The sequence below is a fragment of the Podarcis gaigeae genome (genome assembly GCF_964106915.1).
Source record: "Podarcis gaigeae genome assembly, chromosome: 3".
Taxonomy (NCBI): Eukaryota; Metazoa; Chordata; class Lepidosauria; order Squamata; family Lacertidae; genus Podarcis; species Podarcis gaigeae.
Window position 1 is genome coordinate 78779259 of NC_139680.1, and position 24427 is coordinate 78803685.

The window sequence follows — 24427 nt, forward strand, 5'->3', positions numbered from 1 at the left end:
AGTTGTTACACTTATGCAGGGAAACAGAAATAACTTTGAAAAGGAAACCAAATAAAACTAATATTTTTTATTTCACACTTTAGGGTCTCCCCACACATACACAAACGTTGTTGGGAATTATTTACTTCTAACCGCAATGTAACCCCAAACATTTCCAGCTCTATTTAACACAATAGGCAAAACAGCAGTTACTTTGGGGGCTGGTTGGGTGAAGTGATAATGATTCATTTTTGCTTGCTAGGAAATGTTCAGGGAACAATTTGGTAAAAAGCCTCCCTACTATGGATTGGAGGTGCTGGTTGCTAATGTGGAGTAGATGTAGGGAGAATTTCCTTCAGGGCATGCAAAAGCGCCTACAGGGAGGCACTAGTTCATTCAAACTGCAAGCATAGCAGCAGCAATCAAACAGCAGTCATACAAGCTCCCCAAATGCTTGCATGGGGGCTGCTGCTTAGTGAGAATCAGGCTTCAGGAGTGCAGCAGTCTAACCTGAGAAACAATAAATACGGGCTATATATTTTTACCTTAAGCACTTATTATTTTTATTTTTTATTAATTTTTTATTGAGAATTTTCAACATAAAATACAATAAAAACCAAGCTAATCTAAAAAAGAGGTAAGAAACAAACCAAAAGAAAAATAAAGAAAGGAAGAATAAAGAAAAACTAAACCTGCGTGTAATACCAAGCCCTCCATCACAATTATATATTAATCTTTATTTCACACACAGAAGAGTGAGCTCTCCCTGCTCTCACCTGGGAGCTTCCCCCACTTCCCTCAGCCTCACACCCTGAGGAAACATATCTGGTCTGCCTCTCGTGGAGGTCCTTTTCTCTTCTGTCCACCACCTTCCTGTGTGTATCTTCATTTATGCCAACTATAAATCTTCAGAGAACCAAACATACATATAGATAGAATGAACAGAGAGCTATCAAGAGTTGAAAGTGACAGAAAATGCATACCTTAAGGGCTTCTTCGGGAACTCTCATCTCTCCTCTGACTACAGTAAAAAGATTAGTATGTACAATGCGATAAGGAAATTTAGTGATATTTGTCCAAGTCCATTAGAAACTTCAAATTTTATGATAAGTATAAGGTTTTGGGGAGCAAAATATTGCTTGCAGCCTCCAAGTTTTAGAATGACATTGTTCCTATTTATGAATTAAGGGGACTGCATTGATAAATATTCTATTATATTGTTCATTAATTTATGCTAGCAAATTTATTTAATGTGAATGTTTAGCATAAGCAAAATAATTCCAGTTACTGTCAACCAATGACTATGTATGCCCATAACAGCAAAATATAAGAGCATTTTAGGTATTTGCCTAATTTTGACATCAAACCAAACCTTAACTTGATTCGAAACATAAAACAGGTAAAGTTGAGAGTTGCTTGTTTGCTCCCCACCCCCGGTCCCCTCAATATGAAGCTTCATAAATTTAGTCCCTTCTTTATTGTGCAGCAACTGTAAGGTAGAGGAGAGCGGAAGTTCTGTTGCATGAGCAGAACCATAGTGTTGGCTACAACCTCGCGAATCTGTACGACTATGTGGAAAACTCTTCAAGTATACCTGGCTTCTGTCAGTAAAGCCTTAACATATTGCTACACTAACAACCATGACAATTTGTTTTTAGTTATCTCAACATTTCAGAGATAAGATTTTTAATCCATTTCTTTCTGCCAGTTGGTTTGTGAATTCCGAAATGCACCTCTACTCTCTTATTATTGTTATTCAGTACTTACATTCACACCCCACTCTTTCACAAGTACCCAGAACAGCTTACCCAAAAAATTAAATAGAATTGTTAATATGTAAATTCAGCAACAAGAACTTTTTAAAAAGCCAAACATAGCACTAACTCCTTCTTTTAAAAAAGGATATCATATCCAAATCTCAATTTATCATCAAGTTTTAGAGTGATGTATGTCTGTTCTGGAATTCGAACATCATTCACAAATGTCTGATGGAAAAAGAAGAAACATATTATATCTTCTACCTGTAATGAACTTCTAAATGTGAATCTAATTCTTCTTGTAAAGTCACGGTACCACATGTCACTATTCAATTTCTGAAAATATTATAGAATCAACCTCACTTGCCCAATAAAAAATTCAGAAAGGATATGTGAATATACAGAGATCTGGCTTTATTTAATGCCAACATGCCCTGGGCCTATCATGAATTACTTACAATGAATCTGCTAATGAAATATGCTATAAACTTGCTGTGTTAACACAAGCTGTTCCCACAATAGCAAGATACCTTTCTCAAAAGATACATGACATTTATGATTTTGTTAGACTGGATCTAGGGTAGAACCCCATGAACTGGATGCTTCTGTGAGTGGAATGTGGGTGGGGTGGGGTTTTTTTTGGTGTGTGTGTGTTTTGCTGATTCCTGCCTCCATGTGGACGTCAAAGATCTGCTTAAAGTTTAAGCCCCGCCTTTCTAAAACTGTGGGGTGCTTCACACACAATTTAATATGCCATAAGGGTATAGTGTTTAAAGTAATGATTCTTCATTTCTTTCAACTTAAGTCTCCATAACAAAGTAATCACAAATATTTGTTCAAGCTGAACTACATCCTGAAAACAGAACCGTCACGTTTATCTTACCCCATTCAGACTGCCTAAATCCTTTACCAAGTGTTCATCAGTAGAGGCATCATAGTTGACTACAGCATGTTGCTTGTCCACACTACGTGACTGAAATATTTAGAAGATAATATAACATTGTAATTTGTATTAATATAAATACGCATTAAAGTAAGGAATTAATAAATCCTAGTTGTTTCAAAGGACACCATAAAGCTAGTAGGAAAAAGTTATGAGACTAATGTTGTGAAGGGCTTTTAAGGTTAGAGAAGAGAAATTTAACCTGATACAGGGGCTAAAAATAAAAGCCAATGGAATTGTTCAAAAACAGCTGACAGTGATAATTACTAGAAAAGCTGTTTATTTTAAAGGCTGAGATTTGCATAATCTGCAGAGAGGTAGTGTGACTATCAGGAAGCTCAGCAAAACAGTGAAAATGGTCAGATCTGGAGGGAATAATTCTATAGCTAGCTGTTCTTTTAAAATAGATAACTCAGTAGAAAATAGGAAATATTTGTTGTGTAATAACCTTGAATAGTAATGGAAACAGGTTTGTGGGCAATAAATTATCTAACAGAAAATCAAGAATACTCTCTAAATAGTATTCTCATCAGTATAGCATGTAGGAAAAGGGTAATGTGAACTTGCTTCCACTATTCTCCCAGCTATGAAGATGAATTGAACATACTAAATTTTATTTTTTAAAAAAAAAATCAGTAACTAAACCAGAATTTTTACCCTGCTGGTGTTAATTTGGAGTACCATATTGGAACAAATTTGGAGACGTTGTCCAACATCCTTAACAGTAGTCTAACCTCCAAATTTTGAAGATTCCCATAACCTGAGATATGAGCAAGCCTTTATCACATGTGCACAGCCCCTTTGTTTCTCTGCTTTTATGAGCCATGATTAACCAGGAAGCATATGACTAATCACAGCTTATCTCATCAAACTGTAAAACTTTGGTTACCAGCTTCAGACCAAGACAGGATATTAAATACCCTCAGTTTCCCAAATTGGATGAAAAAAGGAAAGTGAAGACTTCCTTGTTTGCTCATGCTGCAAAGGGCGAAACAAGGTGCACATGGAAAATGTTTGTTCATATCTTGGCTTATTAAGTTCATCTCATCTGAACCAGTTCTGTGTCAAATTACTTGTATGAAAACATCAGGTAATGCTCAAAAAAGTAAAGGCTAAGAAGCTTGTTCATATTTCAGTGTATTAAATTGATCGTCTGAACCTGGCTGAGATTCCTACACAGAGAGTAGAACACGGCAACTATTTTGAGAAACCAACTTTGAATCTGAAATACCCTCAACAGAGATCTATCAGTCATGACTAAGTTACTTAGCACTAAGCGGCTGACTAGAGTACCATCCCTCTGATCTGGACATAGCTGAATACCTCTATGAAGTGTAAATAATAATAATAATAATAATAATTTATTTATATCCCCCCCTCCCCAGCCGAAGCCGGGCTCAGAGCGGCTAACAACAGTAAAAATAACACAGTTTACATAAAATCACAATCAATTAATTGAAATACATTCTAAAATCAATTCAGAGTCAAATTAATGGCAACCACTGGGCTAGAGTTCTATGAGGATTACAGAAGGAGAGGGTCGGACTGTGCCTTGGCCAAAGGCCTGCTGGAACAGCTCTGTCTTGCAGGCCCTGCAGAAAGATGTCAAGTCCCGCAGGGCCCTAGTCTCTTGTGACAGAGCGTTCCACCAGATCGGGGCCATGGCTGAAAAAACCCTGGCTTTGGTTGAGGCCAGCCTTACCTTCCTGTGGCCTGGGACCTCCAAGATGTTTTTATTTGAAGACCGTAAGGTCCTCCGTGGGACATACCAGGAGAGGTGGTCCCATAGGTACGAGGGTCTATCAGTGATTCAATAATTTAGAGAAACTAGAAAACAGGATTCTTACTTTATAATTCTAAGACTGTAAGTGCCTACCTGAAAAGATGTGTTTAACTGGCAACAGCACAAATCTGCTTGAGTCAAATCTAGCCACCTATAGATCAGACAGATTGATTGCTGCGAGTTACTCAGACTACACTGCGCTACCCTGATGGTGGCTGCGTGTGCTCACTGAGTGCAGTACTACTAGACTTCCCAGTAGCCTACACAGCTGCCTAGCCTAATTTTAACATTCCAGCAGAGACTGGTCACTTAAGATTTTTACAGCTATTTATCCATATTAATAATTTATATTTCTTTGTCGAAGACACTCAGATGTAGGTAAATGCTTGCTATGGAACACTGCTTTTGATGCCTTACTTAGATGGTGAATCATAATTATAAAAGCTACAAAGATGCTTTTAGTACAGAGGTGATTTTAATACAGAGCATGTTCTACTTTAAACATTTAAGTGGTAGCCAACTTTATTTCACAAAACATGTGAACTAAGATGTAAAAAGATTCAGTTTTGAAGTCATGGAAAAATGCTATTTTCCTATACTTCCCTCAAAAAAAAAATTTGGGGGGGAAACATTTAAATAGTACTAGGAACATGAAGGGTGGGAGCCAGGGTAGTTGCTCCATGAATTGAAGAGTTGCACTTCCGGAACTACCATTAGCCTAGATCTCCTTGCAAAGCTTCCGGACGACAAGTTATTCCAATAATCCAATCAAACATTGAAGCCATGTCTATAGCACTACTAATCTGTTTTGAAATTTGGAACAAACAGATCTGCAGCAGTGTGTACTGGATATACAGTGGTGCCTCGAGTTACAAATGCCTCAGGTTACAAACGCTTCAGGTTACTCCACTAACCTGGAAGAGTTACCTTGAGTTGAGAACTTTGCCCCAGGATGAGAACAGAAATCGTGTGCCAGTGGCACAGCAGCAGCAAGAGGCCCCATTAGCGAAAGCACACCTCTAGTTAAGAACAGTTTCAGGTTAAGACCTCTGGAACGAATTAAGTTCGTAACTAGAGGTACCACTGTATAACAAAGAGCATTGCTGCATTTTACAGACAAACAGATGTGTAGCCTACAGTCTCTAGTTCAGGCATAGGCAAACTCGGCCCTCCAGATGTTTTGGGACTACAACTCCCATCATCCCTAGCTAACAGGACGAGTGGTCAGGGAGTTGTAGTCCCAAAAACTTCTGGAGGGCCAAGTTTGCCAATGCCTGCTCTAGTTCAAAGGCTTTGAAAAGGTTTCTGTTCGACAAATGCTTAAGATACAATATATCTGCTAGTCTCCATACTGCTACAAAATTAATATATGTACTGTTCTGGAACTTGCTACTGTGTTAACAAAATTACTTTTTAGAGCAAAGTGTTTCATTATTTTAAAAAAGTGTTTTCAGATTCCATTTTTTTCTATTTCAGGACTTGAGGAAATTAAAAAATGGGGGAAAGGGCTTAATCCTGATTTTTTCTAGACCTTTACATTTCTATGAGCCTCAAACTTTAATCAGGAATTAATTCACAACTATAATGTAACTCAAATATTCTCATATTGCTACCCAATTTCCTGCTTGTCTGAAGGCTAACTCTGTAGACAGAAAGAGAGGTTATGTTCTCACTTCATGATCAGAATGGTCCATAGGTCTACATGTTTATTACTCAGCCACATGTCAGACTCATGCCATGTGCACAGGTCCACTAACTGAAGCAAACTAATACTATGCAGTCACTACAATCCTGCTCCACAGTGTGGAAGAAAGATTAATTTATTAGAGGTTAAGACTGGAGCAGCAAAACACTTAACATTTCAAAATATAATCCTCAAAAAGAAATATGTATCAAGGGTATAAAATCCCAACTTCCAGCATTTCACAGTTGGGAGAACTGACACAATTACCTGCAACATCAGCTCACAGTCATCTCTTCCCACAAAAATCATCTCTCGTGGCAGCCTATGACGGGTGCCTCCACTGCTCACCAAAAACCAAGATGTTAAGCTCATTTTCTGCTTAGCTGATAAATCCTCACAAGGCTACGTCATCCTGCAATAAGAAACAGATAAAGAGAGAAATATTTAATAGTTATTTTTATCTGAAGTTCTTGTTCCTAATAGTGTTTCTATATTTTCCAACACAGAGAAGCTGGACAACACAACTAACACATGATTTTCAGATTTATATCAGCTATACGGATTGCTTCACAAACTACCTTTTCATACACAGATGCAAGGAAATAAACATGCACACCATCATGTGTGAAGGACACTCATCTATTTTTCCACGTATCACACACTGGGAGTCTGCTGCTATCAATCACAGCTGCCCAATACATGTTCATAAATATGGTACATGAAAAATGTACACATTTTCCCCACACACTATTGCATTGTGAATAGAGACGGGAAGGCCTGGAAAAGAACCCGGAAAAATTGGGGGGAGGGGACCGGGACCAGTCGTCCCCCCCCCCCCGTTTTCCCCCCAAAGGCTTTGGAAAAAAACTGAAAGAAACCTAGGTCCCTCCCCCCTTTTTCTGCCCCCCCAGGCCTTCACATCTCTAATTGTCAACATCATAGCTAGATCATAGCTTAAATTTCTTATTGTTGTGTGGGTGTAGGTGGCATGCATAAACATGAGACAGTTTCTCCTTATAGATTATTTCAATTTATAGGGATGAATGAAAGAAGTTCAGTAGCTTTACAAGGCTGTAAAAAAATTGATCATCGGTTTTCAGTAAGCAGAGGATGTTTTAACAACCTATGGCAAAAAAAAAATTCAAGTAATGATTTCTGCTTCAAGACTTCTCATGCTCCTGAGGATACAATTAAAATGCTACCACTCACACACGAGAGAGGTATCAGTACACTTGGGATAGTCCTAAGGTTTGCCAAAACTCCAAAAATCTTTAGTGAAAAAAACCTAAGGAAGGAAACCCAAAAATAGCTCCGTACAAACTCAATGTCATAGAATGCTTACTGACGAGAGAAAATTTTGGAATGCTGCCTTACTTGAGAAATTGACTAACAATGTTGTGACTACCAAAGGCAAAACCAAGCCAAGTCTGAAAAAGATGATGGCACCCCATTATTTTGTACACTAAGAGTTCTGGTAAGGGAAATGGAACAAAGTGGCTAAAGAGGGAGGGAACACACATATAGAGAAGACTCTCTCATTATCAAGGTAGGTCATTTAAAGATTGATGCAGAGACGGAAGAGAGTGCTGCCATAGACATCAATGAGAAAATTCAATGTTTTTATATAGGTAGGATTGGGTACAAGTACATCTACCCCACAGTATCCACCAAAATCATATACAAATTGTTGAAACAGGCCCATGAGAACCGATCAGGCTCAGTCAGCATGCAATGCTGAGTTTTGGATGGGGTAGGGAGGAAAGTTAGTATAGTAGGGATGAAATGGAATGAAATGACATTAACCCTGAACAGAAGTGTGCCACATGCTACACTGTTGCTACAGGGGCCATGTGTTTTGCTTACCACCTAGCCTGATTTTGGGACAGCTCAAAATCTTGCTCACTAGTGTATGGCATTTTGGTTGACCTAATAAAGGTATTCTCCTACTGTGGATTTTGAAACAAATATTGTGCTATAACTTAAAATAGAGCAGAATCTAAAAGATCTGGAAGAACTCAAACAGACTATACTTTTAGCGATTGGCAAGATGACAAAACTACTGATAAAAATACAACTAGCAGTGAAACATATTAAATTTAAAAAGGTAAATCCAAATAATATTATAAATTGAGATTGAACAGGAAGGTTTTTAAAAATAAACAAACAAACAGAAACAACTAGGTCAGGACTGATTAATCAGAGCACTGAAGCAACTGTTGATGAACAGAATAAATTTAAACTCCTGAGAAGGGTTTGTATATTTTTTTGTTCCTGGCAGTCATAGTAGCTTTAGGTAGCACTTGCAGAGATAAAAGGCTGACAGCAGACTTTAACTTTACTGCTACACCTAGCAATAAGCGAACTGGCAGAATAGTGACAGATTTGCAACCCAGATACATATTTTAAACGTCTTCTTAGAACTCTTATCAACCTACTGTATAAAAGCTGGTTGAATGAGAAACCAAGAACACAATCCTATGTATATTTACGATTAAGTAGGTCACAGTAGTACTTGTGGTCCAATCCACACCGGTTCAGTAAGATTGAACCATAGAACAGGTGGGGAATCTCAGGATCTGGGGCTGAATGCGGTTGTCTATCAGGCACTTGAACCCTCCCCAGATCACACCTATGTTCCCCTAGGACACACTCCTCCCAGGTACTATGCCTTGTATTTTGCCTGGCTGGAATGTGTCCTGAAACTGTGCTCATTCTTCTAGCACATGCTTCTAGCACACATGGATGGGCATGTGTGTGTGCACTATGTGGGCATAGGTGCAGGAGTGCTGGATTGGCTCCACTACCATGCATATACGGCACCAACCTCCTCACCCAGCAGCAACCCCACTGTTGGCAAGCCAGGTTTGTTATATACAAAACCCTGTGACTGAAATGTAGTCTACTGTACAAAGGTAGGTGTCATATCCATTGCTCTGTCCACTTTTTTGTCCTCAGGCTGAAAAGGTTTCCCCAGTTCTGCCAAGTAGGTTTTAATGGAAGAGTCGAGTCCATTACCAATTATCAAGTGCAAACATGCATTGCAAGGAAAATACTAGATGGACCACTGTTGTCACTCTACAGAAAATTGAAAATTCTTAAAAGAGCTGTATTTGGTTCCCTGGTAGAAACAGTAACATAAAAATGCAGGTGACATCACACTGAATTTAAATACCTAACATCAACGCATGCACACTTTTAATGGAATGTACTAACCTAATAAAAAAGTGTTATATTTTGGCATGTACTGCAGTTTTCATTTGAAGGGAGTTGCACTGTTTTTACAGCTTTGGGAATTACATTCTTTAGCTGCTTTGTACATAAATTATTCTATTCAAAAGTGTGTCAAACAGATGATGCAACAGCTGCAAAGCTACCAATATAATCCACATAATTCAGAACTTTAACTCCACATTCTGTGGGTGTAACCCAGTTTGGAAAGAACAGTTTCTCTGCCTGCCAATATTTGAGCTAAAATATTATCAATGAAATTATTAAAATATGAAAACACTACCACAGAATATGCCCTTGGTTGTGGCTGGGGGTTAGAAACAGCAATTACCCCACTCCCAACACAAATACACATGATCAAAAGTCCACAAGCCTTGAAGACAGATGACTTAGTGTCAAGCAGCTGCTCCTATTACTTTAGAGCATTTGGTCCAGCAGAAGCAACATTTAGGACCCTCACCAAAGATCGAGTTCTACCTAGCACTGAAATGTGTAAAGTAGGCTAAGCTAAATGTCATCTAATCAACTTTACGGCTATATGAAAATCTGAACCTCGGTCTCCATAATCCAGCACTCTATGCATTATAGGCAATGGCCCGAGTCACTGATGATCGCTTATGCTCTTGTCTGGAGATACCTACAGTTACAGTCAGGAGAGTACCTTTGCTCATGACTGCAGCAAAGCTAACATGCAAGCTGTCTTCACTCTTGCCCTAGGTAACAAATGGCAGAAGACAGCTTGTCTCTAGCCCTACAGCAGTCAGGGGCAAACATAAAAGCATGGCGATATCTAAATAAAAATAGGTAAACTGTTACCCACAGAGTATTCTGGGTATACGTGACTGCTTCTAATGACCCATAAACTGACTACCCTTCAGTTTGACTGGTGTGCAGCCCTTGCTGGTAATGACTAGCTTCAACAAAACTTACACAATTGCAGATCTGTTCCAATTTGAATCACATGCCAGTACAACTATCTAGAAAGGCAGGAGTGAGGGAGAAACATGTTTATGAGTTTTTATTATATTAGGCAATATTTAGCTGATGCAAGTACTGAGTAAGAATGCATATTTCTTTTACGAAGTAGTTCAGAAAAAGACTCTTCTCAAGGCAAATTTTAACACTAGCCCATTTATTGAATTGTAACGCACACCGAGAGCATATGAGAACACACCCGACATCTGTTTTGAAGTATCTGGTTTTTTTCAATTATAGTTGACATCTCCTTTTGTTTACTGCTCTCATGACAAAGACTTCATCATTGACCAATTATTTAAATGTATCCCATTTCATCTCTTAAGACCAACTCAAAGCCTATTGCATTCTCAGCTCTGCCTAAATTATTCAAGACCTGATTTTTTAAAAGCCTTAATTGGTAGATCTGCATCTTGAGATAAATGAAAGTGAACATAAAAGGAAGAGGCACCTAAGACTTAGACCTGATACATGCATAGACATTATTTGGGATTTAGGGACCAATAGGCCAAGGGATTGCAGCTTATCCCACTACTCAACCTGGTCAGCTAGTTGCTAATTCATGCACTGCCTTTATTCAGTTCTGTGGTATGCATGTGTGTTACTATTACCAAAACAAGTATACATAGAAAGGGGGAGATAGAAATGGTAAGGATGCATGATCTTGCAAACTCATTATAACTGCCTAAATTCATCATGCTTCTCTCGGGCCTTGATGTCAATTTTTTGAAATAAAGATCATGCTCAATTTGAAAACTAATTTTAGTTCATGGATAATCTCTGATCACTTCTTCAAAGCAGAATTTGGTACTTGCACAAGCAGATAGGAAACTTAAAATAATACTGTTCATAACTATGTAAATTCTAGTTATGCAACACAGATTTGTTACTTATTACTAGCTTGTTTGCCAAATAATTTATATCTATCTAAATAAAAAAAGTATCAATATTAATCACCAGCAAAATCTCACATACCCTGTTAGTTTGCCATTACGAATATTTTTCACCTTGTAGGCTGATATGAGTTCACAGTATATCCAACTTTCCCCGATTTACCTTACCCGAAATACTTATCTCAATAATACTGAAAACACCTTAGAATGGATATCACTTTCATCAGTATTTCCCTGCTCAAGTTCGTAAGGTCAAGATTATGTCTTTAATTCTTTTCATCCACTTATATGCTACTGCATCTAAAGGTAATCAGATTACTGCATGCACGTTGTGCCATGCAATGGCATAATAAGCTTTCTTCCAATTGCCCAAGGTACATTTCCACCTGATCTCTCATTGACAGGACTAGATTATGTTTCTTCTATCAAATTAAACAAATATACAGGGATTTTCATAACTTAATTTCTTTTGCACCAAATGCATGTATCCACTAATATTCCTCAGTAATATAGGAACAGTGTTTTTGAATTTATTTTGAGGTTCTTTTCTTTCATTTCCCTTCCAGTTTATCTGATATGCATTGGCCTCAATCCACCTGACACATATTTGGGTTTTTTTAATTCCCACACCAAGTACCCTGGACAGTATGGACAAACAATCTATAATTGAAGAATTGAGATGATGCACCAGACACCCCATAGCACCTACTTCTACACTGCCTTGGTCTGAAGATGTGGCTTTTACATAACCCTTGAAGTCCTAACAATTATTCTCCTGAAGCGTCACCCACTCCTGCTCCACATTGATGCATGAGTGTGTAACTGAAGAATAGAATACGGGCGCTTAAGAAATTGCAAAAAGCTCTCACAGGGGAGGCAGAATCACGGGAAGATCTGCCAGTCTTGTCAAGGCTTCAGATGATTCCAAGCCTTTGTTCAGACACCTTCTCAAGAACAGCCAGCAGGGCCCACTGGGAGCTGCCCAGGGTCCTGATTTACCTTACCTTATCCCAACTATGATTGGTATTCTTTACTTCTTTCTCTGAAGGCCCCAAGACCAAGAAGAACAGGATAATCAGGCATCAAAACCCTTCTCACGTTGTAGGTGTAGAACCCCAATGCTTAACTGAACCAGACACATCTGATACCCCATGTCATGTTTTCTTGGCTTTGGCCCAGATACAAGCTTCGAGAGCTTGTAATACTCACCCCTCAAGGAAGTGCTGAGCACTGCAGCCCTGCTCCCCAATAAATCTACTGTGGGGTTAACTCCTCCTCCACCAGCAGTTTTCTTTTGCAAGCACAGTCTATTTGCCCAAAATGCTTCACCTGGCCAAATATCTGTGAGGCTTGCAAATAATCTGTGACTGTTCAATGTGTGTGTCTAAGATCAAATTCTCAAAGCTCAGAAATCAGCCAAGACATCCCAATTTTGGAGATGACTCAGATTTCAAAGCTGATCTAATCTCAAATTTGAACACCTGAATTTAAAAAAAAATGTGAGGAAGGTGTTTTACCAAGTGATATATCATTGTATTATAGATGTTGTAGTCTGTTGGGTTGAGCAAAAGACAGCCCTTTTTTTCTATGTTCTGGTCATTGCTTCACCTACAAAGCATGGGATATGATTAATAAATAGGTTTCCTTATGCCTACCAATAAGCCTTCTAGCTAGTATTCATAATAAACTAAGTGAAGAAGGTACTGAAGCTTAAAGGGTCAGACCATTAAGCAGAAGCTTAAGCAACTATTTTACAGTCTGATTTGAGCCAGAGACACAAAACTTCTTTATTGTCCCCCATACAAGACCCCCAGAATTAGAAAGGAAGTCCAGACCACAATTACATCAACTCAAAAGCAGAAACTATGTTTAACTGCTGATGCCCCCCTCCCTTCTTCTTTACAAACAAAAGACTGCTGCCCTCTTTGCCAACATCCCAGAACTTTCCCTAAACAGTGGCTGTTTCTGGAACCAGGACCCTAAATTCTGATATTTATCTGAAAGCATTTCTGACCACATAGGAATGGTGTGTTTTTTGGAGGTCCTCAAATATATTAAAAATGATGTGAAACAAAATTAAAAGTCAGTCCCACCAGTGATATGGGACAGAAAATTTCTCAAGCTGTTTTTAATATTCTTTTTAATGCTGTAACCCATCCTGGGACTTTAGAGTGAAGGGCAGGTAATAAATAAATAAATCCTAGTACTTTCTTTTCACATGGAAATTTTTCTGTTTCACAAATTCATTAACAGAGAACAGATGCCAACTGCAAATAAGATATTAGACGTCCGACTTTCAAACTTGCAAAGTTATTAGGTTTGTTTACTAAATATAAGTAAAATGAAACATGCTAAGTGACGCACATAGAACAGTATGCTTAAGAAATAAACCTCTGGTATTTCTGCTGAATTTTAAATGAAGGTAATGTATTTACTTGAATTTAAAATTTGCCTTATAACTACCTTAAAGAAAATATTAATACGACACTAATGAATGAAAATACAATATGTCCATTTATAAACATAATTTTAAATTTGCTTTTTTCAAAATATCAAAATAATTGCAAACACAGCAGTGGCACTCACATCATGGTTTTCCTTATATCTACTCTTTAAATGGGTAATTTGCAGGATGCACTGCAAAACACTATTTTCTAGTATTTAACCAAATGATACCATTCCGGTTGCAAAATAGCCACCAACAATGAAGAATACATTTAACAGAAGGCATTATCTGTGCTTCAAGTTCTCTCTTCAAACTGTATAATCAATTTTTTTGGCTAATACAAAAAAATTCAGAAATATTTTTACAAATATATTTGCCCAAAGGTAATCATTCTTCCTAGTAGGAGACAGTTCCTACACTGAATGAAGTTTTTTTGGCAGCTTGACAATAAGCCTGAATTGATCACACTGCAAAATCCATATATGTAGCAGTTTATTGGAAAGAACGGATAAGGTTATATCGAAAGTTGTTAAGTCGGCAATGAATGGCCCATTAATGTAACACAGCTATAGAAGATGAAAATAATTAAAAGCATGTTGAATGCAATCATAAAACCATCCTAAGAAGGCCATCACCTGTGCACAAGACCTGAATCACAGGTTGTGCAACTGTTATGACAGGGAATATTTATCAACTACTTGATAACTACTGAGGGAGAAATGTAAATGAGATATACTCCTAGAAGATAAATAGTGTGACGTGGGTAATAATAATAATAATAATTTATTATTTATACCCCGCCCATCTGGCTGAGTCTCCCCAGCCACTCTGGGCGGCTCCCAATCAAGTATTAAAAACAATACAGTGTTAAATATTAAAAACTTCCCTGAACATGGTAGATGAGAACATGAAGGCAACAGCTTTGAAAGAGAATATATTGTGTAATATCAGCATTTTTATGAAAAATAGCTCATAACTGGCTTCCTAAGTGGCAGGTTTCAGGGAGTGGCCTCTTTTTAGGGTCTATTTCTTTGTAATGAGAGCAGGCTAAAGATTGATGGTGTCTTGGTTTGTTTGTTGAGAGATCTATAACCAGCAAAGTTGAAGTAAGTAATCTATTAAGCAGGTAGTACAACCACTCATTATTTGGATTCCCAAAAAGCGACAGTTGTCACACACATATATGGACATGGACACATACACACACGCAGAGGTTTAGCTAATTCTGGCAGTGAATTCTTTCTGCTCAAATTCAAGCTACAATAAACTTTCTCTGAACCTCTCATTATCCAAAGGGTATGATATTGCAAAGACTGGAAAGAGAAGATATGGTAAAGCTTGGATATATATTTCCAGCTATTACACTCTTTATTGTGTACAACATATGCAAAACCACAGTAATAGGTACATTCACAGTAAGACAAAATGTGTAACATGAAGAAAATTTAAAATATGGTAAGGGAGAATTCTGTGTTAGGGATCGTTAAGAAAGGGATTGAAAACTACACTGCCAAAATTGTAATACAAAAAGGTCCCACTTTCCAAACAGTGCATTACCCGGAGATTGTTCATTGGTGGGTGTTGCATAAAACTATAGTAAAAAAAGGGAAACCATGATGTGATCACCTGCTCCCTTATATTCCAGGCCGATCACTGTGGTCTTTGTGTGAGTCACTGTTGGTGGTCCTTTATGGCTCATGCTCACCAGGAGCTGTGTGCTCAGTGATATGGGACCATTTCTATGGAACTCCCTCCCAGCTAAAATCAGATGAGACACCACTCATTTGAACTTTCAGTCCTTGGTGAAGATTTCAACAGGCACTTTAAGCATTTTTTTTTCTGATTTCATGGTTAATTTTAATTGATTTTATCTTTATCATATAATCTGTAACATTACTGTACATCACTTGGAGACTTTGGGTGTTGGTATATAAATTGTTGAAATAAAATAGAACAAGTAACTCCAAACCATGGAATTAAGAGCTGCTTTTCTGTTCAGCATTCCCATCTCTGGCTACAGTGATCTCAAAAGGCAAAGCAATGACCACTGTATTCTGTGCCACTGTATTCTGCTCTGGTCAGACCTCACCTGGAGTACTGTGTCCAGTTCTGGGCACCACAGTTCAAGAAGGACACTGACAAACTGGAACGTGTCCAGAGGAGGGCAACCAAAATGGTCAAAGGCCTGGAAACGATGCCTTATGAGGAACGGCTAAGGGAGCTGGGTATGTTTAGCCTGGAGAAGAGGAGGTTAAGGGGTGATATGATAGTCATGTTCAAATATATAAAAGGATGTCACATAGAGGAGGGAGAAAGGTTGTTTTCTGCTGCTCCAGAGAAGCGGACACGGAGCAATGGATCCAAACTACAAGAAAGAAGATTCCACCTAAACATTAGGAAGAACTTCCTGACAGTAAGAGCTGTTCGACAGTGGAATTTGCTGCCAAGGAGTGTGGTGGAGTCTCCTTCTTTGGAGGTCTTTAAGCAGAGGCTTGACAACCATATGTCAGGAGTGCTCTGATGGCGTTTCCTGCTTGGCAGGGGGTTGGACTCGATGGCCCTTGTGGTCTCTTCCAACTCTATGATTCTATGACCATTACCATTTGTTTATCACAAATTATGCCTTGCTATAATATCTGGCTGAATAATAATTAAAAAACCCTGGAAACAACTACCTAGGCAGATGTGTTTCAGCAGGAGAAATTCTTCTTCTGAGGCTGTTTTTGACATGCAGGTCTGGACTAATTTTGATTTGATTTCTTCAAGCTCTCTAATTTTGTTGGAGTCTTGAAGTTTTATCTGAGTGCTGGTAACATTTATGAAGAGCTAATATAGCACAGTGATTGCAAGCATGAGCTATGACCTGGGAAGTCCCAGCTCAAATTTCAGCTCAACTATGAATTCACTGGGTAGGGGTGAGCATAACAGCAAGCCTTCTGGATCAAACCAAAAGACCCATAAACTGCAGTATCATGTTTTCCACAGAGGCCAAGCAGATGCTCCATGAAATACAGAAGAAATGCATGAAATATCAGCCACTCCCCCATTCTTGTTTTTCAGCATCTGGTATTCAGTGGCAAAATACCTTTGAATATGGAAATCTTAAGAATAACACTCAAAATCAGATTGTACTATACTAATGTCAGTAGTATGTATACCTTACAGGATTGTAGTAAGCAGGGTGGGGGGTTTGCTTGTTTTAAAAAGACTTTAATATTTCAATTATTTTCAGTGGGTGGGATTCAACTAATGAGTCCCATCAGCGGAAATCATCCACCTTCCTCGCTCCCTGAAATTGGCTCAAGTGGGATCTTGAGAACTCATGGAAGGGCACACGGGGGGGGGGGGGGAGGATTGGTCTGTCAGGCAAGCCAAAATGCTTGTCCTGACGGAATGAGAACGTTAGAACAACACTGAATTCCTCCAGTATTTTCTTTTTAAAAAGAGAAGTTTAAAAGGGAATTAGTATTTAATACACATATATATCAAACAATAAACATAAAAGTGAATCATGAATCATAGCTATCTATTAAACACCATGTTAACAGTGAGAGAACCATGTGGGGATCTGACTTCTAAGATTATAAATGACACTATAATTAATGTATTATATTTATAACTGTAGGCTTCTTATAGGACTGAGAGACTAGAAAATCACCAGTGTCCAGGGTCCAAGAGACACCATCCTGTATCTTACTAAAACCACTGTTTGGGGATGATAATGGGCTAGATGAGGACCAATAAAGTGAAGCTGGATGCAAATAAGGCAGAGGTTCTGTTGGTGAGGAGCTGACAAGTTCCTCTGATTGGTAGACTGGCTGTTCTGGATGAGAATGCACTCCCCTTGAAACATCTGCATAGTCTGGGAGTATTTCTGGATCCATCTTTGTCACTGGGCGCTCAAGGGGCCAGATGGACCTCCAACAACAATGATTCTTGGACCGGGAAAGTCTTGCCACAGGGATTCATGCCCTGGTAAACTCATGCCTTTTAGTGTCATATATTACACCTATAAACTGTGATCTGCATGCCACCCATTCATTTTTGAGTCACATATAAGGTGCTGTGATTTACTTTTAAAACCCTAAATGGCTTGGAGGACAAATACTTGTCAGAAGAGTTTTGTCTTTCCTGGCATTTGCCAGTCTTGCTAGCTGAGGGTGATCTTAGGTTCTGCCAATGGGTAAAGTCTATGGGTGGGTGATTTCTCAGCTGTAGTACCCTGCCTGTGGAATTCCCTGCCTTTGCAAGCCTCTTTTGCTTTCTATGACCCTCCAAGGTTTGAGCAAACATATTTTCTAACCACCTCACCCCTCTATGACATTAGGAAAGCTTCAACAGAGGCTTCATCATCAACACTGCAAACAAACCTTTGGGTATAGTCTAAATTACTAATACACAGTACAGATTCTTAGTTTTAAGTACTTGTTCATTGAAAGGCAAATGTAAGATCTGTCACTCAAAACACATTAATACTCAAGCACTGGGCCTTGATTTGAGCCAATCAGAACCTACTTACAAGTATAAAATGCTATTTACCACAAACGTATATTAAGAATAGTACAGTGGTACCTCGGGTTAAGTACTTAATTCGTTCTGGAGGTCCGTACTTAACCTGAAACTATTCTTAACCTGAAGCACCACTTTAGCTAATGGGGCCTCCTGCTGCCGCCGCGCCGCCAAAGCATGATTTCTGTTCTCATCCTGAAGCAAAGTTCTTAACCTGAAGCACTATTTTTGGGTTAGCGGAGTCTGTAACCTGAAGCGTATGTAACCCGAGGTACCACTGTAATAGTTGTGATAGTCATGAAGGTAGAATTTAAAAAAGGGATACAGATATCAGCCTTTTTAGTGTGGAGCTGCTCTCTACCATTCTCTCGAGACAAAAATGGGAATATGTAAAGTCACACAGGCATTTAAATAAAAGAAGTACAGCAGAGACAATGAGATAAGGTTAATATATAAAGTGGAAAGGAAAGGGAGGAATGAAAATGACAACATTGTTTGTGCACATTGTAGGAAATTAGGGAGCTCCAGATCTCAAAACAGAACAAGAGCTTCAAAATCATTTAGCTAAAACAAAGATTTATGCTAATTACACTATCTTTACAGACATTCTCTCTACTCAAAAAACGGGAGACTTTATGAACTATGAGACCTTTTAAAGTTCCATGAAGATGAAGTATTCTAAAATAAGAGACTACTAGTAAGAAAGTGAAGCAGCTGCTATTCTATCAGCACCCATGGTACAAATTATTCAACCACTGTTGAATTTTGTTGCTGGACCACATACACCAGTCTGGCCAGAGTGTCCAAAACAACAACCAGGTTGTTTAACAGATGTATATAAATAATCTTATGTTAAATATAATTCATTGCCCTAGAATACCCTTTTCAAGTGCAGAGTAGTACCAATGTGATACACCAGATCGGCACAATCCTAGTCATAGTTTAGGAACTTGAGTGCATTGCTTCAAATAAATATTTTATTAAGAATATCTTTTGCACTTAATGAATGTGAAAACAACTGAATCCAAGGGATTCCATTTTAGATAACACATTGTCTGGTTGCTCTGAAGTTCTGTTCTGTTTTTATCAGCATATTGTTCTTGCTTTGGTTATACACAATATTGTTGGAAGCACTTGCTTAAAATTTGTTTAAAAGCTAACAAGTAGCTCAAACAGCAACTTATTTACAATGCAATGACTGCATGCTAGTATCATATTCTGAACAGTTACAGCCCATTTTTAATGTATTTAACAATTTCCTGATCAGATGCTAAAGCAACATCATGCCTGATCCTGGAGACTAACTAGATTAAGTGAATCATAAATGCACCAGAACACAATTTTGAGCAGAAACACTCCTCTTCCCTTCCCCCATTTCTAGCATCAGGCTCCAAGCAATGAGTGGATGAGATCACAAAAGATGGCTCATCTGTAGAGCTGTCATATGGTTTTCAGTCCAGTCAGCTTCCTCTTTCACAAAAAACTGAATATTTGAAAACCAGGCTAAGATTTTTATTGCCTTTGTAACCAATCCATTTCACTTCCAAGAAAGCTGCTATGACTACACATATCTCACTCGTGCACAAAATGAATGACTTGCAATGATGCCTTCCACAAAAGGCCGTTACTTTCCGGTCTGTGTAGTTTTCGAGAAGCCATATGCATTTCCCTAGGGATCCTTTTCGTACACAGAAGACCACAACGGAAACGAATTCAGAAAACAATTATCAGAAGGAACATCAGCAGAAGGGAGGGGGGGAGAAAATGTGCATAGAAATGTAAATCCATGCCTCGTTTTAGATAAAGGCTGCTTACAATCAGAGCTGCATGCCAGGCTGAAAAACAGAAGCTTCAAATTATTATTGTTATTATTATTACTAATAATTATTAGTATTAGTATTACTACTACTACTACTACTATTGCACACACACGCCTTTTCTATTTATCGGCCAGGTGGTTTTTGTCGTTGTTGTCGTTTCCTAAACGAGGGCCCATAAAACGAATCGGAAGCAAATGGACAGATGAGAATACACAGTGGAAAGGGAGGGAGGGGGGAGAGAGAGAAAGAAGGAAACCGATCCCAGAAGAAAAGGCACAAAGCAAAGAAGCTGCACTCACGCCCCTTCTAGACATGTTTTCCACGCAGAAGCGTATGCGAGCTGACGAGAGGAGAGGGGGCTCGAAGCCTCCCCCCCCCCCCCACTGGAGAGAGCGCCCGGGGGGAAGGTTTGTTATCTTGGAGGAGGAAGGGGAGGAAAGAGGAAACTGTGGTTTTAGCAGCTCCATCTGTATCCAATCTGGGCCATTGCAACCCCCACCCCTCGCCTCCGTGCAAGAGCCGCAGCCTCCTCTGTGGAGTCCCAGAGGGACAATGCTCAGCGGGCAGGAATAGCAGAAAGCATTGGAAGAAGGGCTCGGAAAAGAGCCAGTGTCACTGAGGGGCAGGCGAGGCACCCGCCTCCCCTGGAGGAGGAGGGCGAGGGCAGCAGGCGGAGCGGGAGGCATACAATGCGCCGCATTTAGGGCTCCATCCCCGGCCGGGGGAAGGGAAGGCGCTGGGGCGAAGGGGTCCCCCAGCTCGCAGCATCACTCACCCCGCTTGGGAAAGGCAAAAGCGCTGGCTCACAGGCCCACCATCTTCTCCACATAGAGGAGGACGCGGAGGGAGGAGGAGGAGGAGGGGAAGGGCGCTCGCGAACTCCCCGCCTCTCTGTGCCGCTCTGGCTGTGTAAGCAACCGCTCGAACGTTATTCCCAGCATATAGCGGCTAACGGCGCGGAACAGGGGGAAACTATTGCGCAGGCGCCGCCTCAGCTAGCCAGCGCGGGGAGAGAGAGAGAGAGGAGGGGGGGGAGGGGAAATGAAAAGAATGGATTTGCAGCGCCCCAGAACGGAACTACTGCGCACGCGCGCTTCCCAGCGAGCAGGCTCGCACTGCGCAGGCGTCCTGTTGCAGACAATGGGGAGCAGAGGTGATAATAATAATTAATAATAATAGTCTCCTGTCCATTGGGAAATAGAAATGTAGAGTTTGGAGGATACGTTAATGAGACGAGAAACATCATATTTTGTCCCATGCGATCGCTGCACACGCCTTGCTTCTGCGGTGGGCGTGAGCGAAGAGTAAAAAACGCGCCCAAGCGCGCAGTTGGGTTGAGGGGGGAGGAAGTATTGTGCGCACGACCTCAAACGAGGATGAACGCACCTATTGTGGTACCGCTGGCAGCCGCAGACGTATTGTTCTACGTTGTTGTGGTGCGAAACAACTACAACTCCCAGAAGCAACTGCGGCGAAGCCTTGTGGGCGTAACGCCATAGTAATGGCGCGTTGCATGCCGGGTAGGGGGGCCTGGAACGCTTTCTGCTTCTTTAACGCCGCGCGAGGCGGCGGGGCTTCCCGTCTGCCTCAGGGGGAGATGTCGTTGCCGCCTGTCGCCAGCTTCGTGGCAGGCCTGGGCAGCGCCTCCTCGCCCTCCTCCTCCGTCACCAAGCGGTCCTAGAAAAAGACCGTTGCTTGGTTGTCTAGCAACGAGCTTCCTCGTGAGAGGCGTCGGAAGTGCGCCGCTCCCCATCCTGGGAGTTGTAGTCCCTCCGCGTTCAGCATTCCCATACTATTGAGCGGTAATAGGAGCAAGGCTGGACTACAGCGACCGAGAGCCACCGGGGAAAGCCTAGAAAAAAGGTTTACCTCACACGCCTCCCAATGCAGGAGTCTGTCGGGGCCACGGAAAGAGCGGCGGCGTGTAGCCCCAGACCCGACTGGGGAAGCTCGCCGAGTTACTCTGCCTCCATGAGGGAGGCTGGAGGGGAGTCGGGCTTGGCGGAGTCTCTGGAGCGGTGTCAGCAAAGCCTGCACGGTGAGAGAGCGAGAGGCGGGAAGGCAGGTTTGGCTCGCGGGTCCTCCTTTCAGACCCCCACCCCCCAATGAACTCCTGTCGCCCCCTTCGGGGCTGCTCAGCACCCACAGATCCGCCTTGCAGCGCTTCAGGGATGCGTCTCTAGAAATGTGCACCAAGCCAAGCCCGTGGTGGCCCTCTGTAGGGCAGATTTCTGCAGGGGTGGTGGGGTGTGCCGCTTTCCACTTCACGCAGAACTATGTGCATTAGGCTGAAAAGTAGCGGATTCTCCAAAACTGCAACTGCCAGCTGTCGGGTATTTGGTCTGCCTTGGGCTCACTGGTGCATTTTGTTTTTTGTTTTGTTTTTAATCGAGGTGACACCTCTTCCCACTCTGTATACCCCATATCCTGACCCCTCTGCCCTTATGTGGAAAAGCAGGTGAGACTCTCCCATGTCCTGAAGGCTCCTTAAAGGCCCTTCAGGGTCCCCCTTCTGATAAATGCCTTTTTATTGAGGAAGATGGTTGAGCTGGTGATTTCTGTGCAAGTTGCACCCACTCATCAATGAAACTGATTTTCTTAAACCTTTTTTGGCCTGGCTTTGACACTGAAAGTTCAGTAGGAGGTGTGTGACCTGCTGATTCTCCTGAACCTCTGTCCTGCTTTTGATACCACTGACAATGGTGGCCTGTATAGGCTGACCACATTGGGAATTGGGAGGCAACAAGTGGTGGTGGTTCCCTTCAGAAGTTTTGCTCCTGCTTGGATGATTTCAGTAGATGGACTGCAAGTGGGAGGCAACTGCTTGACTTCATTATATTAATGTTGTCCCCCCCCCTCCCTGCCCCACACACTATTTAACATCTAAATTCAACCACTGAATACGGTCATCTGTACCATCTGTACAGTATGACATCATCTCTGTTTGTTCTCTTTATCACACCCAAGTGATGCACAGGAAGTATTGAATGTTTGGAACCAAAAGTCAACCAGGAAGGTGGTGTTCAAGCTGTTTGGATAGTGTTGCACTTCCTCTAAAAGAGTGGTCCCAAACTGTTTTCCCCACGGACCACTTGAAAAATTGCTGAAGGTTTCCCCCTGCATGTTATAGCAGTTGTAATGTCCTATGTTAGATACAGTAGGATTTTGAACTGTATTGTTGTATGCTACACCAATTTATGAGCAGTATGAGATTCCAGGGTCCGTGTCTTTATGATATATGGTATATTTATACACATACACAACATGAGCCTATGATGCAGGGGTTCAAAGCACCCTAAAAGGGCTTTGCTTCTGTCATAGCTGTGGTTTTAGATTCAAACAGAAATCAAGAATTGCATTTGAGAACCCTTGCTGTAAAAGAGCAGGTTTACTACTTAGCGTACCAGTAGATCCACTGTTTTAACTGGAGATGCCAATGGCATCTGTGGTACACCAATTTTGCTTGGTGCATCAGTTGTGATCCTTTGTTGTAACCTCTTCACTGAACTATCGCAATGCAATTATGCAAAGCTAACTGGAACTGAGTTTGAGGAACATACTGTTCTGATGCTTAAATAGCTGGGCTGGTAACTGGTCCCATTATTTAAAAGTTCATACTATTACCCATAAAACCTTAAATAGCATGCGGTCTCACTACTTGAAGGGCTGCCTTTTTTGACATGAGCTTGGCTTAATATTTTGTTCATTAGCAAAAACTTCCTGCCATCTAAAGTTAGGTGGGTGATGACTGGCGGGGAGGATATGTGGTGACTTCTATTTGCAATGCTGTCCCTAGGGAAGCTCACCTAATACTATCTTTGATGTCTGTGATGATTTTTTTTTAAATCTGCCCAGGCCTTTTGGTATGTTGTAAAGTGTCAGTACTCTCTTTATAGCACTATTGGATTTTATTGCTATTTCTATACTTTAAATGTTTTTATGTGGAATTTTTGTTGTATTTATTGTTCTTAAATTGAATACCCCACCTGGAGTGTTGCACTGATAGGTAGTCTATAAATTAAGTGTTAAAAAGTGTTCAGTGTTCACCCTTTGACCACTTTCACCAAATCTGTTATGCTTCTGGGGTGACCTTTTTTCAAAAGATTTGGAAATGACAGTTCACTCCTTTTGTTTTAGGCAAAAGTTCATCTAATTAAACTAAAGGAACATGAGGTTGTAAAAAAGTGATAATGCTAACTTAGAACGAGGTACTTGGGAAGGCCGCCTGCTATGTCCACTGCTGTTTGCACTCTTTCTGGAATTCTTAGCTAATCTCATATGAAATAATAATCACATACCTTAGTATCAAGTATGGCAATGAAGAGCTCAAAATTGCACTTTATGCTGATGACAGCAGTGATGGAATTTTCATTCACTGACCTTTGTGAGTGTGTTTAGCACCCTCAGTGA

At 40.5% G+C, this 24427-nt stretch overlaps 2 protein-coding genes across 42 annotated transcripts in view; one reads left to right on the forward strand and one right to left on the reverse strand.

Moving 5' to 3' along the window:
* Positions 1-21656, reverse strand: part of CEP170 (centrosomal protein 170) — a 76480-nt gene extending 54824 nt beyond the window's left edge. For 14 of the 40 annotated variants that reach the window (XM_083732086.1, XM_083732084.1, XM_083732083.1 and 11 more), the window contains exons 1-5: positions 20793-21078; positions 6414-6558; positions 2620-2709; positions 1886-1964; positions 963-1021 (exon numbers count right to left, since the gene is read on the reverse strand). In XM_083732086.1, coding sequence (XP_083588212.1) covers positions 963-1021; positions 1886-1964; positions 2620-2709; positions 6414-6518 — 333 coding nt within the window. In that variant the 5' untranslated portion in view covers positions 6519-6558; positions 20793-21078. Of the gene's footprint in view, positions 1-962; positions 1022-1882; positions 1965-2619; positions 2710-6413; positions 6559-20316; positions 20569-20792; positions 21096-21403 lie in introns of those variants that run through there. The other 26 variants (XM_083732073.1, XM_083732072.1, XM_083732059.1 and 23 more) reach the window with 9 other exon arrangements.
* The window catches only part of SDCCAG8 (SHH signaling and ciliogenesis regulator SDCCAG8), a gene marked incomplete at its 5' end in the record, with an annotated part of 88722 nt that continues 85391 nt past the window's right edge, over positions 21097-24427 (forward strand). Inside the window, one exon of one of the 2 annotated variants that reach the window (XM_083732344.1) lies at positions 21097-21170. In XM_083732344.1, coding sequence (XP_083588470.1) covers positions 21158-21170 — 13 coding nt within the window. Of the gene's footprint in view, positions 21171-21901; positions 22056-24427 lie in introns of those variants that run through there. The other variant, XM_083732343.1, reaches the window with a different exon arrangement.